At 45.4% G+C, this 14,434-nt stretch overlaps 1 protein-coding gene across 2 annotated transcripts; it reads left to right on the top strand.

The window, feature by feature from the left end:
• Positions 1–2,554: 2,554 nt before the first annotated feature.
• si:ch211-195b13.1 (STKc_SGK domain-containing protein) lies at positions 2,555–14,199 on the top strand. Of its 2 annotated transcripts, none has more exons than XM_068575881.1 (13): positions 2,555–2,848; positions 9,175–9,250; positions 9,889–9,967; positions 10,059–10,099; positions 10,190–10,247; positions 10,355–10,438; positions 10,580–10,711; positions 10,814–10,926; positions 11,054–11,177; positions 11,259–11,354; positions 11,445–11,600; positions 11,712–11,801; positions 12,292–14,199. In XM_068575881.1, exons 1-13 carry the CDS (start codon positions 2,821–2,823, stop codon positions 12,454–12,456), a joined length of 1,242 nt encoding a protein of 413 aa, XP_068431982.1. In that variant the 5' UTR covers positions 2,555–2,820; the 3' UTR covers positions 12,457–14,199. The 2 variants fall into 2 exon arrangements, with proteins under 2 accessions (XP_068431982.1, XP_068431981.1); XM_068575880.1 differs by lacking the exon at positions 2,555–2,848 and adding an exon at positions 8,476–8,728.
• The last annotated feature ends 235 nt before the right edge of the window (positions 14,200–14,434 follow it).

The following is a 14,434-nucleotide window of genomic DNA, read 5'->3' as shown; positions in this document are numbered from 1 at the left end:
GGCGCTGGTAAAGGGTACGCCAGCATGTCAGGATGGAAACTCTCCAGCCTGCTCTCTGGGGCATGAACAGCATTGTATTTATTTAATTCAGCTGACGCTTTTATTCAAAGCAACTTACACATTTCCCCCAACTGTTCCCTTTTCTTATAATACTGGGATGTTTAGGGGAAGTTCACCTCTCTCTCTCCACGCCATGTGTGACTCAACACTTCACAGTCAGCATCACACGGTTCTTAGTGCGATTAAAGCGGCCTGGCTTGTTTCTATTTACGTCGCAGCGGGTGATAAGCCGCTCCTCGTCTTGAGAGAGTCCCTTTAAATCACCCAGTGGGTGACCCTTGAGGCCGAGACTCCGTGTGTGTCTCTTTGACCTCCCCTGAAGTTGTGCAAATTCTACAGACAAAAAAGGCAAGAGAGACTTGTATTCCAGGAGAGTTTTCATTGGAACCGACAGCCTCGACTGGTATAGTAAAAGAGCTGAGCCGACACACACACACACACACACACACACACACACACACGCACGACAGATCCTTCTCCCAACATGACCTACTGCTAATCGGGTTAAAGATGGCAGCAGGTGAGCCGGGGCTGTTCACAGAACGACCTACTGTACAGACGCCGTGGTCTCAATCCCGCTCACGAGACGTTTGTCCTTCACATCCACAGGGTTGCGTTCAACAGCGCAGGTGCCGATCTGCAGGAGGATAAGGGGTCGAGCCCACGCAGTGAAGTTTTAGACTTCAAGTCTGCTTGAAGAGGGAATAAGTAAAATAAATAAATAAATAAAATTAAAAATTTAATTAAAAAGATTATATATATATATATATATATATATATATATATATATATATATATATATATATATATATATATACACACATCTATATATACACACACACACACACACACACACACAGATAATACAAAATTAAAGTGTAAAAATTTAGATAAAACAAGTAAGTAAATAAGTAAAGATGCAACAAGTAAAAAACAAACAAAAATAATAATAATAATAAGTAAAGTGTACAGAATGAAGTGATTGATAGTGTGAAAGTGACAGCTGAAGGGTAAAGAGTATAGTTTTCTACAAGAGGAACAACCGTTATTTTCCCATGACATTTAATGTCAAATGATGTTATTATTTTTGTTTTAGTTTAATGATTAAACTGATTTCTTTTCAGAGCCCAGGAGTGTCTTCAGATTGCGTCTCGCTTTTTCACTTTACATTGATATGAAATGAATGTTTGGGGAACAAGTGGATGTTTTGTTGATAAATAACAGTGTTCCTACTAACGCTGGGACCAAACCTACACCCAACAACGAAGCCAAAGTTCGTCGGTGACAAACCATCACAAGTCTGAGTCGCTCCATGTCACACCGACTCATAGCCGCGCTGCTCGCGCTCGCCCTTTTATTTAAATGACATGCAAATCTGTCCAGTCACAGTGGTGTCACATTGTATTCTCATGCTTCGGCCTCATCATGAAATGCTGTATTCTTATCTGTAAAAAAAATCCTTTTCTCAAGGTACACGACACCAATGTGTATTTATTTTCTCTTGGCCTGCGCGCTGTGTCGTGCGGTGTTGTTCAAGGTGATGAGCAGGCTGAAAAAATATGTTTGTTGGCGGAGCTGCTTCATTTCAACACCGGGCTGCAGAGATAAGATGACTCAGTGGAAGCTTTAAAAGAGGACACTCAGTTCTGCTGTGCAGTTCATTAGCATTTAGCACATTTGTAAACTCTCTTTGAGGGTTTTTTTTTATTTAAATAACGTGGGAGCAGCTGGTGGTTGCTGTGGAGTTAGTAGTTCAGCAGAGGGGCAGGGATTTGACAAAATCCAAGATGGCGGCCATCCAAAGCAATGTGACGCGTGGCGCCGACTATACGTCTACCTCTCGTATGGGTCTGTGCTTTGACGGAGTATTTGCTCAACATATTGTTGTCTTCTTGTTGTCGTCGACCAATTAGCACCGAAAGCAACAAGTAGTTTGAAAAGTGCGATGTTTCTCGCGAGCGTGAGTCCTGGATGCATCACAAGCCGTCCTCCAGGTCAAGTCAAATGAGGTACGGTTGCAGTCCACTTCTCCGGTTCCCAAAAAAAAAGCCCAATCGTCACTCAGCGCCGCACCTCTCTGCCTAACAACCGGACCCGACTCATCAACGAGTGAGCTATCATAGCATCATGGTTGTCAGCGAGTGACATTAAGCGGGCGATTTTACCACGAAACTCCTCGGGGACGGTAAATGAAGGAGGTTGGTGGAGGCCGACCAGCAGCGATGCATCATTTGTGCAGCGGCGACCAATTGGGAAGCAGATTTTTAAAAACAGTACTGTCTGTTCACTTGTATTCCTCAGGTGGTTCCCCCCGTCATGGAGACTAGTTCCCCCTCCGGCGGGACTCCCACGCTCCGCGCAACCAGACACCAGCTTTTTGTTTTGTTCGAGGCTCTCTAGGTAGATGAAAGAACCAATGAGAGAGGGAGGGGTAGGGGGCAGGGTGTGTTGAGGAGGAAAAGCAGGTGCGTCACAGATCTTCGGTTTCAGCTATTTGGTCGCAGAGGAAAAGAAACAGCAGAGGGAAGTGCAGCGGGGAAACTTATTTGCCTGCGAATCGAAAGACTTTTCCCGATCAGAGCTGCAGAGAGAGACGTTTTGAAAAAAAGAAAAAAAAGAAGAAGACGGAGGGAGAGGGAGGCGCATTTTACAGGAGGACCACATCTCTCTCTCTCATGCACTCAATCACCTGGACGCTCTGCGGCAGACAGACGCTCGCTCATCAGAGAATCGCCACACGGTCAAACACTTAGGGAGGACATGAAGAGCGGCAAGAGATCCTTCATAGGTAGGCGCTCCCTTTCATTCACTGTCTGGCGGATGAACGCTCAGCCTCTCAGCGACACAGCAGAGGAGGATGCACCACGAGACGTGCAACTTTCCCTCTTTTTTTCTGGGTTGACATTCTCGTCTAGCTCTGAATATTATCCTGTTTGTTTGTTTGTTACCTATTTAATCATGTGACTCTTGTATCTTTAAGACTGTTTATTAACTATTCTGCCCTCCTCCTCCTTTCTGCGTTGCTCCTCTGCTTGCTTGCGACGTCATTGCCACTGCTTGCGATTGCTTTTTGGCTGCACAAACAAACACATGCCAAAAAAAACAAGGGGCATCATCCAGCGCTCCTCGGTCTGTCCTTGCTTTGTCCGGTTAATTTTTCAATGTCCGAGGGCAGAGGACTCTTCGCCCTCCGCGCAGCACCCATGCTCCTCATCGCGTTTGTCACCTGAGAGGATAAAAAGCTTCTGCCGTGCCTTTGCATTTGGACAAAGGGCTGAACGAACGGGTGATTTAAGGGACAGCGAAAACGTCCGTGTGTTTTTTTGGGTCCCGCGGATGAAGATCAAGCTCCTTAAATCTTAAAGCAACAGTTCTGCACTGTTGGAAAAATGTGCTTCATGCAGAGAATGAGATGAGAAAACCCAAACTCCCCTCACGTATGTGTGGTAAACGCGAAGCTAGGGCTAGCAGACGGTAAGCTTAGCATAAATACTCCCCAGGTAATAAAACACCAGTACCTTTAAAGCCCACTAATTAACGCGCTATAGCTCCTTTGTGGCATCTGTTCTGCTGGTTTCATGGTAACCTCACTGTGACGACAAGACTCCAGGAAGTTACAGTGCTCTGACAAGAAATCGTTGTTGTTTTTTATGCTAAGCTAAGCCAACCGGCTGCTAGCAGCAGCTTCAAATTTACTCCACAGAAGCACATTTCTCAGAAATGTCAGACCTTTCCATTCAGGCTGTCACCGAAACCAAACCTGGATGTGTTTTGGGGGTGTTGGTCACGGACAGAAAGTACATATTTGGCCGCCACTCTGGAGCATCACAAGGCTAGCATGTCAGTGCTAGTTCACTCATTGGGGTCTGGGGAGGCTCAGCATGGGATCTGTTTGGATTAGAGGGCATCGTGAGCGTTCGTAGCCATAAATGGGGGATTGGACTCTCACCAAGTATTTCAGATCCCTGAAAACTGAGCTCTCCCTGATCATTTTTCCTGCACCTGACTGAGTGATTGCGGTTTGTGGCAATCCCTCTGACAATGTCCACTGTGAGATCCGTCCCCGATTGAACTCCAAGTCAGACAACAGCGGCTCATTTTTATCTTGTTTTGGTAAATTGGTCATCACCTACATCAATTTGCACGCACTATTAGCGAGTTTGCTTTCCAGCCGCCACACTCATCGATTCTCAACGGGTGACTTCCGGATGAACGTCTCGCAGCGGTGGCTGACCTCATGAGGTCTGCGCTGGATCAAAGGAATGACTTGTGTGTTCGCCTCATTCAGGATAGTTTGTGTGCAGCGGGAGGAGGACAATGATGATGCTCAAATGTTGTTGTGTGTCCCTCCAAGCGTTGTGTTCATATGATCACAGTGCAGGCCAGAAACAGGAACTGCATTCAATAAAGGAAGTCACAGCCACCGATTCATGACCTTCAGTCAGTTAGTGAATGACTGGTCTGGTGCTCTGGAAAAAAACGATGTTGCTGTCTTTTTCAAAACATCTGCGAAGCGATTCAGTAACGAACAGAAAACCTGCTGTCCAGAGTCAACATACAGCAGGAATAGCAGTCACATTAATATAATAAATAGTGGGTTTGCGCTTTCAAACAGGCAGGATCGTCCAATTTGCTTGGCAGCAAATTAAAGCGGTGCTTCATTTGTAATAATTTAGCAGCAGAGTCTGTGCGGCTCTGAGAATCTGATGAAAGTAATAGTATGAGCAACCATTTAATCCCCCGTGGAGAACGGAGAAAAACAACATCTCATGAAGCGAAGACGAAAGACTAATTCTTACTTTTGTGAGTCAAAAAATGTGCTCCCACTCGCTGGGGCTCAAAACCAAACTGCCACCTCCGGTCTGAATCCTCACGGCGGTTCTCTGTTTGTGTGTGTGTGTCTAAATACGTATATATATGTGTGTGTGTGTGTGTGTGTGTGTGTGTGTGAGCACGTTGGCATGACTGTGTGCGTGTGAAGCATGCATCCGCGTAGCAGCCACGTTGTAATTAGAGAACCTCCGTCCTTATTAGCCGACGGCCTTTTCCTGTCTGCCGGCCCCGCTGCTGGTCGGCGAGGAACCATTTTGCCCGTTTGTGACTCATCCATGCACCTTCTGCTGCCTCGGGGAGGTGCGGCTTCACTTTTTTGGACAAAGAAAATACAAAGAACAGACCAGAAGGATCGTTTCACATCCACCCAGCGCACAATAGCAAAGACTTTTCCCATGTTGCCTCTCTTTTTCTTGCTCGATTTGCACAACGTGAGCCAAAATCTAAATGTACTGTCAGGAGGATTTCTTTTTCTCCAACTATCCAAAACGAGACCATATTTTGCTTTACAAAAACAAAAGCATGTATCATCTTCAGCTCTTTGCAACTTGATAAGCGGGTGAAACCCATTTTTTAATTCGCAGCAGACAGAATATGTTTTCATCCAGATGGTAAGAGCAGTCTGCACGATATCAACAAGGTAGCTGTGAACCCGCAGAGGTTCATCGGTTGACTCCGTGGCTTCCCCTCAGCTTTACAGAGTGATATAATGAGTCTCAGTCCTCACTTAACTGTCATGGATAAGATAATCCTTTATTAGTCCCACAGCAGGGACATTCGCAGGATTACAGCAGCAAAGAGGATGGTGACGGGCAGCTGTTATCCGGCAAACAAAGCTCTAAATACCAAACTTCACACTTGTGTGCTCGGCACTGAACAGTTAGAGACCAGCCGGTGAGCCGACATTAGACGAGCAGACTAGTGCGACAGACGAGTCCCTCGGGAAAATGGTGGAGACCAAAAACGGAGCACAGAGAGAGAGAGAGAGAGAGATAATGTTGGACCTTCGCAACTCCAGACGGGTGATAACGCTGCTCCGTAGCAGCTGGATGTGTTTACTAACACGTCAACTTCAAGTCAGAGTGGAGCTGAAGTTACAGCGTCTATGCAGGTGAACGTATAAACCTCGACCACGTTAAAAAAAAAAAGGTTTTTGCCCGCTGGCATTCAAACTAACTTCCCTTCTCGTTTCTCCATATTGCTCCGTTAGCTACGACGACTAGCAAGCGGTGAGCTGCGGTTTTACGCGACCGGTGTCGCTATCTGGTCGCCCAAAGTCCTAAAGTGTGATTGGATGACTTCTTGTAAACGGCCCTGAGTGCAGAAGGAGTCATCGAGCTTTTGGAAACCGCTGCGTAAGCTAAATGCGTTCCAGCTTCCTTTTGAAACGTTAAAGATATGTCAACGTTTTCAATGTTGTGTCCAGTACGTGTTTCTGTCGCCCCCACATGGCCAGAAACATCACCTACGGCTGGTTAGACCTCTGTTTCAGAAAATCTGAAGCTCAGCTCAGTCGATACAAAGAGCCGATATTCATTGTGGCGAAAGTGTTACCACGGACGGCAACCCCGCGGAGTGCTTGGAAAGGCTTTCACCAGATCTGTTAGGCGCCCGTCACCGAGCAGGAAGTGCTGCCCGTCTGCGACAGAAAGCGTGGGCCCGATCAGGAAGGTGCTAAATTAAATAACCCGGCACCGGAGAGAGACTGAAAAAGGACACCATCTCTGACGCGAGCTCGGTTCAATCGTACAACTTCCACGAGACAGATGATCTAGGAAAAGATTGCGAATCACACACCGACGTGCATGTGAGAGTCTCCTCACACTTCTCACTCGTAAAGACAGTGTGTAGAAAAACAAAAAGGTGGGGGAAATACCGCCTCAAGCAGCTGCGTTTTGCTCCACGGCACACGACTCTCAGTTCCATCACAACAGAAAACTATGCAAATCAAAAACGCACAGAAGTGTGGGGTGACGCTGTCACCGGGACTGCCCCGAGTCGGGTTTTGTCTTCCCGACATGTTACACGACAACACACCTAAATAATTCAGAGGAAGGCCTCACTCGAAGCCGGGCGAGAGGTGTCGCCGATCTGTGAGGAAACAGAGCTGAAGCCGAGCGGGACAGGCTCCTCTGGGCCCGCAGATACGACACTTCCTCTTTCGTCGATACGAGAACGACCGGTCCTGTGTTGTCTCACTTCCTCTACAATCATGCAGGACTGTCACATGTCAAACTTGGGACAAGACCCAAGAGTTTCCCTTTGACAGATGAATGAGTCTCTGAGGACTGATGCGCTTGTTTTTTTTCGGAAGTAAAAGTCCAACCATTCGTCATTATCGCGACTTTTGTAATTAAATATTGTTGTTATTTTATTCATTATTATTTCAAATAGGATTGTAACCAAAACCAGTGGAGAATAGTCAAAAATCATCATGTGTATTAAAGTGTTATCAGAAAAAATGACATCAAGTAAAAGATAAAAGTCCAAAACACCAAATAAAGTCAGTTGCAGCGGCAAATCCTGGTTTTTGCAAAGCTGGAAACGGAGAATGTTTGGCCTTTTTTATTCATTTTTTGGCGTTTTGCTTGAAGAAAAAGAATCTCTTCCTCTGTAGAGCAACTAAATGAGTTAAAATAGGTTAAAAAAAGGGAAAACATTTCTATGACGTTCAATATTTCTCTCTGATGACGTAAAAGTGTACAAAACACTGACAGACGCTCAAAGCCTCACCAGCTCTGTGACAATGATTCAATAAGCACTCCCTAATTTAAAAAGCTTTGCAAAATCAGCAGCGCTCACTGGAAACCTTTGCTTGGCGGCTCCTCTCTCTCCTCCCCCGGTCGTACAGCTCTCTCCATTATGGCATAGTTATGCAACGGCAGGCTCAGCGAGCCACATCTGTGGCAGCTGGACACCTCGCTGCTCGGGCTTAGACCCAGCATGACGTCATGGGCCATTTCTCTGAATTTATATAATGCCGCCGTGCCAAGTCACAACCTTTACAACCTTCACCTCCTCAGCCGAAAAAGTCTAAGAATTTTTAAGAATACAGAGCTGGTGGCAATCTGTGGGAAACTAAAAATATGTGGCTTATGCAATGCGGTGTTGTTTATTATTTTTCCTTTTTTTTCAATTCCTTAGCATGTGCGTGGTGTGAAAAATTGTCAAGAAACCAAAAACACTGAAACGCAGCAATCGTGATAGATTTTCTCCATGTCCTTTCAAAATAAAACGACTGCAGAGAGCAACACAAGGCTGACCATGTTTGACCAGAACGGGATTGCAGATGCCCCGCCCCCCCATCTTCATAACTTGACTTTAATCCTTTTTGTGTGGGTGATTTCTACCGAGAGAGAATATGCGGAGGAGGATGAGGAGGAGGGTGCTTCCTCTCGCCTCCTCTGCGGTGAGCTCTCCTCAGCAGACATAACATGGCTGCAGCGGAATCCCGTGATGTCACGCAGTTGCCTTAGTAACGCGGGTGACGTGTGAGAAAAAAAAAAGAAAAGTAGAAGGGGGGCGTGACCGTTTAAAAAAAAAAAAAAAGCACCACGTGTTCCGTATATATAAACGAGCTGGCTCGCGCAGTGTGGGCAGCAGCGGCATTTGAGAGCAGCGCGCGACACGTTTAGAGCTCCGCTGGTTTTAACGGTCGTGACACGGTGCGACGGTTAAAAAAGGATCGCGCGGGGACTATTTACCGTTTGGTTTTCTTTCTTTTTTTAAATATTTTAAATTGGATATTTTATCGATCGGCAAACCATGGAGGTGACTGAAGCTGGCTGTGATCTCACTTACTGCAAGATGAGGGGGATCGTGACCGTCCTCACTGGTGAGCAACTCCAACGAACATCACGACTCCACCACCGATATGTATCGATCAGTGCCGCGGAGGGGTTCGAGCCCGCGGACTGATCAGGAAGACAGACACGAGTTTAAATTGTGTTGCGTTCTACTTCTCTAGAATTGTTTAATTTATTTTTTTTATTTTTTATTTTTTTTAAATATCACAAGAACCTGATAATAAATCAGTATTTAATTCATTGTCACACATGGTCATTGTCGGTGCCGTGACAGTCCAAGATGGAAAATGCCGGGTTGGCAGCCGCTGTTGTATCTGAACGAGTGACCCGAGGCTTGCATAACCTATAAGCCCGCAGCATTAGAGGTCCATCCGGGCGCAACACGCGAGCTTGTACCCTAACAGAGGATTACATGTGTGGTAAATGTCAATGTCATTATTTATGATTTTCCATTCTCCCTTCTCTTTCTTTGCAGCTTTCATCAAGGAGAGGAAAATGGGGTTGAATGACTTCATCCAGAGGCTGGTGTCAACCCCACATATCTGTCAACAGTGAGTGTGTTTTTTTTTTTATACGGTAATCCAATCCCCTGTGTTTGATTTAGGATGGACAAATCTGGCGTTTAGATGAGCCTTCAGGTGAGAGGGCATCTCTGGAGTCAGACCTTATTGGTATCTATTTCTGGACCGTGAGCCCATCCGTGGTCAGTGTACGCCAGGCCAATCCAATCAGCGGCCTGCGTTTTGGCAGGACACCCTGTGAAAAGGCATAATCTGGGCCCGAGGAGCAAGGTGCAGGAATAGCCTCGCAACCTCGCCACCGCCTATAATCACCTTTCCGACCAAATCCCTTCTGTAGGGGATAAACCGGTAATTCCGTTGTTGCATGATACCTGGCCCGTCCCCTCCCTCAACACCGGACCCTCAATTTGGAGTCCGGTGAGAAAAAAGAACTGATCTGGACCGCCGTGTCCTGAAGAGCCCGCTGAAACCCCTCTCGTCAGGGGTCAGCGGCTTAAGCTTATTCTCTGACGGGCTGGGCCCGTCACATGTTTGATGGCCGCGTCCTGAACCTCAACGGGTCGGTTTCAGACCGTCTCGCTCAGCTCTTCGGTCATGCAAAGCGCTTCAGAGCCTGAGATCTGGGTCATGTTGTAACCAGATCTGTGGTTTTTTTGGTTATTTTCCAGCGTTGAAGTTAACAACTTCCTGAAGATTGATGAGAATCAAAACGAGGACGGCGAAGATGACCCACTTCCTGAAAGTCTGGTGAGCAGAAACTGTTTACTGACTATGTGACTCATTTTCTTTCCAAAATATGTCAATGTCCTCATACATTTCCTCGTTCCATATCTTACAGATGTGCCTAAATTCCAGAAGTTCACTGGCTGAGGACACTCAGTAAGTAGCCACATGAAATGCCTCCATTTTGAATGAACATTGTGTGTTAAATAAAAAACTCTAATCATCTATTTGTCACTTCTTCATCAGGATCAAACCCTGTGATTTTGACTACCTCAAAATAATCGGCAAGGGCAGCTTTGGAAAGGTGAGTCTGACAAACTTCGCTCTCGTACATACCAGCTTCTCTTTCCTTCTCTAGCTTGAATCCACCCCGACACCGTCTCCGATGCCAAATGTTTGCTCTGTGAACAGGTTCTGCTGGCTCGGCACAAGGAATCCACCAAATATTACGCCGTCAAAGTGCTGCAGAAGAAAATCATCCTGAAGAAGAAAGAGGTATGTGTTAGTCACGTCACATTGCACACTACATGTTAAAACTCCACGACGTCGCCGTGTATGAACCCAGATCCGTCTCCTGATGTTGGATGGTATCAGGTTGAACGTGACGATGTATTAAAGTCTATGCATTTCCTCCAGCAAAAGCATATCATGGCTGAGCGCAGTGTGCTGATGAAGAACATCAAGCATCCCTTCCTGGTGGGGTTGCACTACTCCTTCCAGACCACTGACAAGCTGTACTTTGTACTCGACTACGTCAACGGCGGGGAGGTACGTTAAGATCTCACAACATAGTGATGCAAGGTTGGAACATGGGAGTGTTTTATTTTTAGGATTTGATGCTGACGGACACGTGTGTTTTTCTTCCCGCAGCTCTTCTACCACCTCCAGAGAGAGAGGATCTTCCTGGAGCCCAGAGCCAGGTTCTACGCTGCTGAAATTGCAAGTGCACTTGGCTACCTCCACTCCCTGCACATTGTGTACAGGTAATGAGCGGTCCTACGGCGCCCCCTAGTGGGCATTTGTAAATCTGACCGGAGGAGGAAATTTCTAGGAGTCATTTTGCAGTCACCTTTTAATGATGTTTTTTTTTTACTTTCTTTATTTTAAAAGGGACCTGAAGCCTGAGAACATCCTGTTGGACTCACAGGGACACATTGTCCTCACAGACTTTGGCCTCTGCAAAGAAGGCCTTACAGACAACAGTACAACGACGACCTTCTGCGGGACGCCAGAGGTACTTAACAAAACCTCTGGGCTTTCTTACATCGTTGATGTGCAGACGCATTTTGACACCTTCTTGTTGCTTTCTCCGCAGTACTTGGCCCCCGAGGTTCTCCAGAAGCAGGCGTACGACCGCACGGTGGACTGGTGGTGTCTGGGATCGGTGCTCTACGAGATGCTCTACGGACTCGTACGTGAAATCTGTAACTTTACGCCTCTTATTTCAACTCCACGGCTTGTTTTTAAATGCATCAAATAAACCTAAACCTCTGCTCTACAGCCCCCGTTCTACAGTCGCAACACGGCCGAGATGTACAACAACATCCTGCACAAGTCTCCCGTGCTCAAGCCCAACGTGTCGAACTCGGGCCGGGAGCTGCTGGAGGGGCTCCTGCAGAAGGACCGCACCAAGAGGCTGGGGGTGAAGGATGACTTTGTAAGTGAGCACCGTTGAGCCCAAAGCCCACTTGACACAGAGACCCGGAAGAGATCCGTAATGCTCGTTTGTCAATCTGCTGATCTAGACATTTTTTGATTTCCCCTGCAGCTCGAACTCAAGTACCATTCCTTCTTCTCGCCGATCAACTGGGAGGACCTGATGTCCAAGAAGATCACGCCTCCATTCATCCCTTCCGTGGTGAGTTTCAAACTCAAGGCCGCAACCGATGGCTTTCTGGCATTTTGTCTACATGATGTCGGTGTTGAACGATTCCCAAAAGCCCTGTGTGACATCTTAAACTTGTCTGTTAAAGCAGCTGTTAAAAAACAAAAACCTTCTATTCGCAATCACATACAGCTGCAGGTTATCTCTGTTACACTCAACTGTTGGGTCCATAAAATGTTAAGTATGACAAACTCCCATCAGAGTCCATGGGGATGTCTTTACCAACAGTCCAAAACAATAATTTATGCTTCAGAATAAAATCCGAGTTGGTCAGTCGATTGATCCACTACCTGTTTCACAGTAACCAGTGTTCTTCCATGGCATGTTTGCATGGTCAATGACCCAAAACAATCAACTTATTATCAACATCCACGAACACAATGACCATGAACCGCCATAAGTGTCCCGACATTTTTTTTTCCTTGGAAGTAAATTTCTGATTCTGTGTCCTTCCGTTTCACAGAGTGGCCCCACAGACCTGCAACACTTTGACCCGGAGTTCACCCACATGCCCGTCTCCTCCTCTCTGTGCAACGACACGATGTCCGTGACCAGCAGCGTCAAAGAGGCGGCCGGCGCGTTCCCAGGCTTCTCTTACGGCCCCCCGGCGGGCCACTCTTTCATGTGAGCGCCAGCCGCTCTGCCTGGGAACTCACAAGAGACGGGACGGTCTTGACAGAGGAGCAAATTTATTTTTTGAAATATTTTTTTTGAGGAGGGGGGGGGGGACATTACAGACCCTGATTTGAGGATCTAACTGACAAAATGGACATGGATATCAATGGGGGAAGGTGGGGGCAGATGTCGTGCATGAAAAGTGTGCAGAGGGCTGTTACGGCGACAGCGGCCCAACTCTTCAGCCTCGACCACCTGCAACTAGAACACATGTGTGCCAAGTATGGACGCACTCTGGGTTCATAAAGCATCACTCTCACAGCTGCTGATGAGGGGACATGAAGAGAAGTGCCTGAGGTTCCGAAAGGCAGTATGGACGGCGGCGGCGGCGGCATTTGGCAAAAGCCAGCTTCATCCAAAAACCACAATACAACTTGTGTTGGGACTTTTGACCAGGGCGCTCGCCATTAAGGTTGACGCCTTCATTACATGTCTGCGTGTGTTAAGGAAACCGTTTGTGTTATTTCCAAGGCGGGCGCTCAATTGCACTTGAGGAAACATGGGGTCAAGAAAACGCTCCGCTTTAAAGCATCAGCAATTTTGGATGAGACGGCTTCATATCTTTCCACTCCTCGGTGCATATCTCCGCTTGGGACAAAGGGAGAGGGGCATGTCGCTATTTGAAGCTATTCAGTGATACTCGGACCAAATGGTTAGCTGTGGCACGCTTTAACGCAAACACCTCTACGGACCGGTCTGTCCTAAAGGAAAAAAAGATCAAAGTTTTACTGTACTACGTAGGAGAAGAAAAAGTTACATATATTTTATTACAAAACCAAAACGGTTTTCCTTGTTTTAATAAACTACAAACGTTCACTTATTACTTTTTAGAAAGTTCTGCATATATTAGTAAATTATTTCTAAATGTTTCCCGATATCTATATATCAGTGACTGTGTTAACATATATCTGCTGTTTATTGATCAGGAGAGTGCGAAACAGAGTTCAACCAGCAATAACAGACCCACATCAATGATAGCATTTACTGTGTATCAAACTCATTTAAAACTGTTTTATGGCAAACACTCCAGAGAAACTATAGAACCTGTGATTACAATTTTGGGATATTTATGCATCATGTAGTGAGGAACTGTGAATGTCTTGTGCCTGTCCAAGGCAGCCTGATCCATATTTACTGTGTGTACATATCTCTTTTCCCGAAACACCTTGGTCCCTAATCTAAAAAAATGATATGTAGAAATAAAACATGCTTCATTAATTTGAAAAAAAGAACCACTAGGTGGTGCTGGCTTTTCACTGTAGTGTTAAACCACTGGCCTGCTGCATTATGTTTTGAGGAATGTGCAATAAAATCTTGGTAACTCCAAAAGAATAATTGTCATTTAATCTCTTTTAGCAGACGTGTTCATTGTAATTTATGATCTGGTATTCATGAAGTTATTAAGCGAGTATCTTCACTCACACAAAGATTGTTCATGACTTTGTTTTTCTGCAATGAGTCTAAACATTTTAGATGTGGAATTTCCAGCCTGCTTTTTTCTTTTTTTTAAAAATTTAAATAAGGCAACACACAGCAGTTCTAGATCATTTTCTTCCATATTTGGAAGTTTCTTATTTTTTATGCGTATTTATTTTCATGCCACTGCTACTGTATAAAAGATAATTTACATGATCAACTGAAATATTGAATTGTGTAATCTGCATCGGAAATGGCAAATAAATTATCTAAATTCAAATGTGCTGTTTTTGTATAATTCTGCTGTTGCGTTGATGCTATGAAATGTAGTGTGTGTGTGTGTGTGTGTGTATATATATATATATATATATATATATATATATATATATATATATATATATATATATATATTGCTTAATTTACGTCCACAAAGTAACAAATTCAAATAAATGTAGTGGAGTAAAAATGGACAATATTTTCCTCTGAATTACAATGGTGTAAAGGTATAAAAAAGA

The sequence above is a fragment of the Clinocottus analis genome, unplaced genomic scaffold (assembly GCF_023055335.1).
Source record: "Clinocottus analis isolate CAN_PGR_092001 unplaced genomic scaffold, fCliAna1.0.p SCAF_14, whole genome shotgun sequence".
In the NCBI taxonomy this organism is placed as follows: domain Eukaryota; kingdom Metazoa; phylum Chordata; class Actinopteri; order Perciformes; family Cottidae; genus Clinocottus; species Clinocottus analis.
The sequence above is the reverse complement of the archived record's forward strand: the minus strand, read 5'-3'. Positions and strand labels throughout refer to the sequence as shown.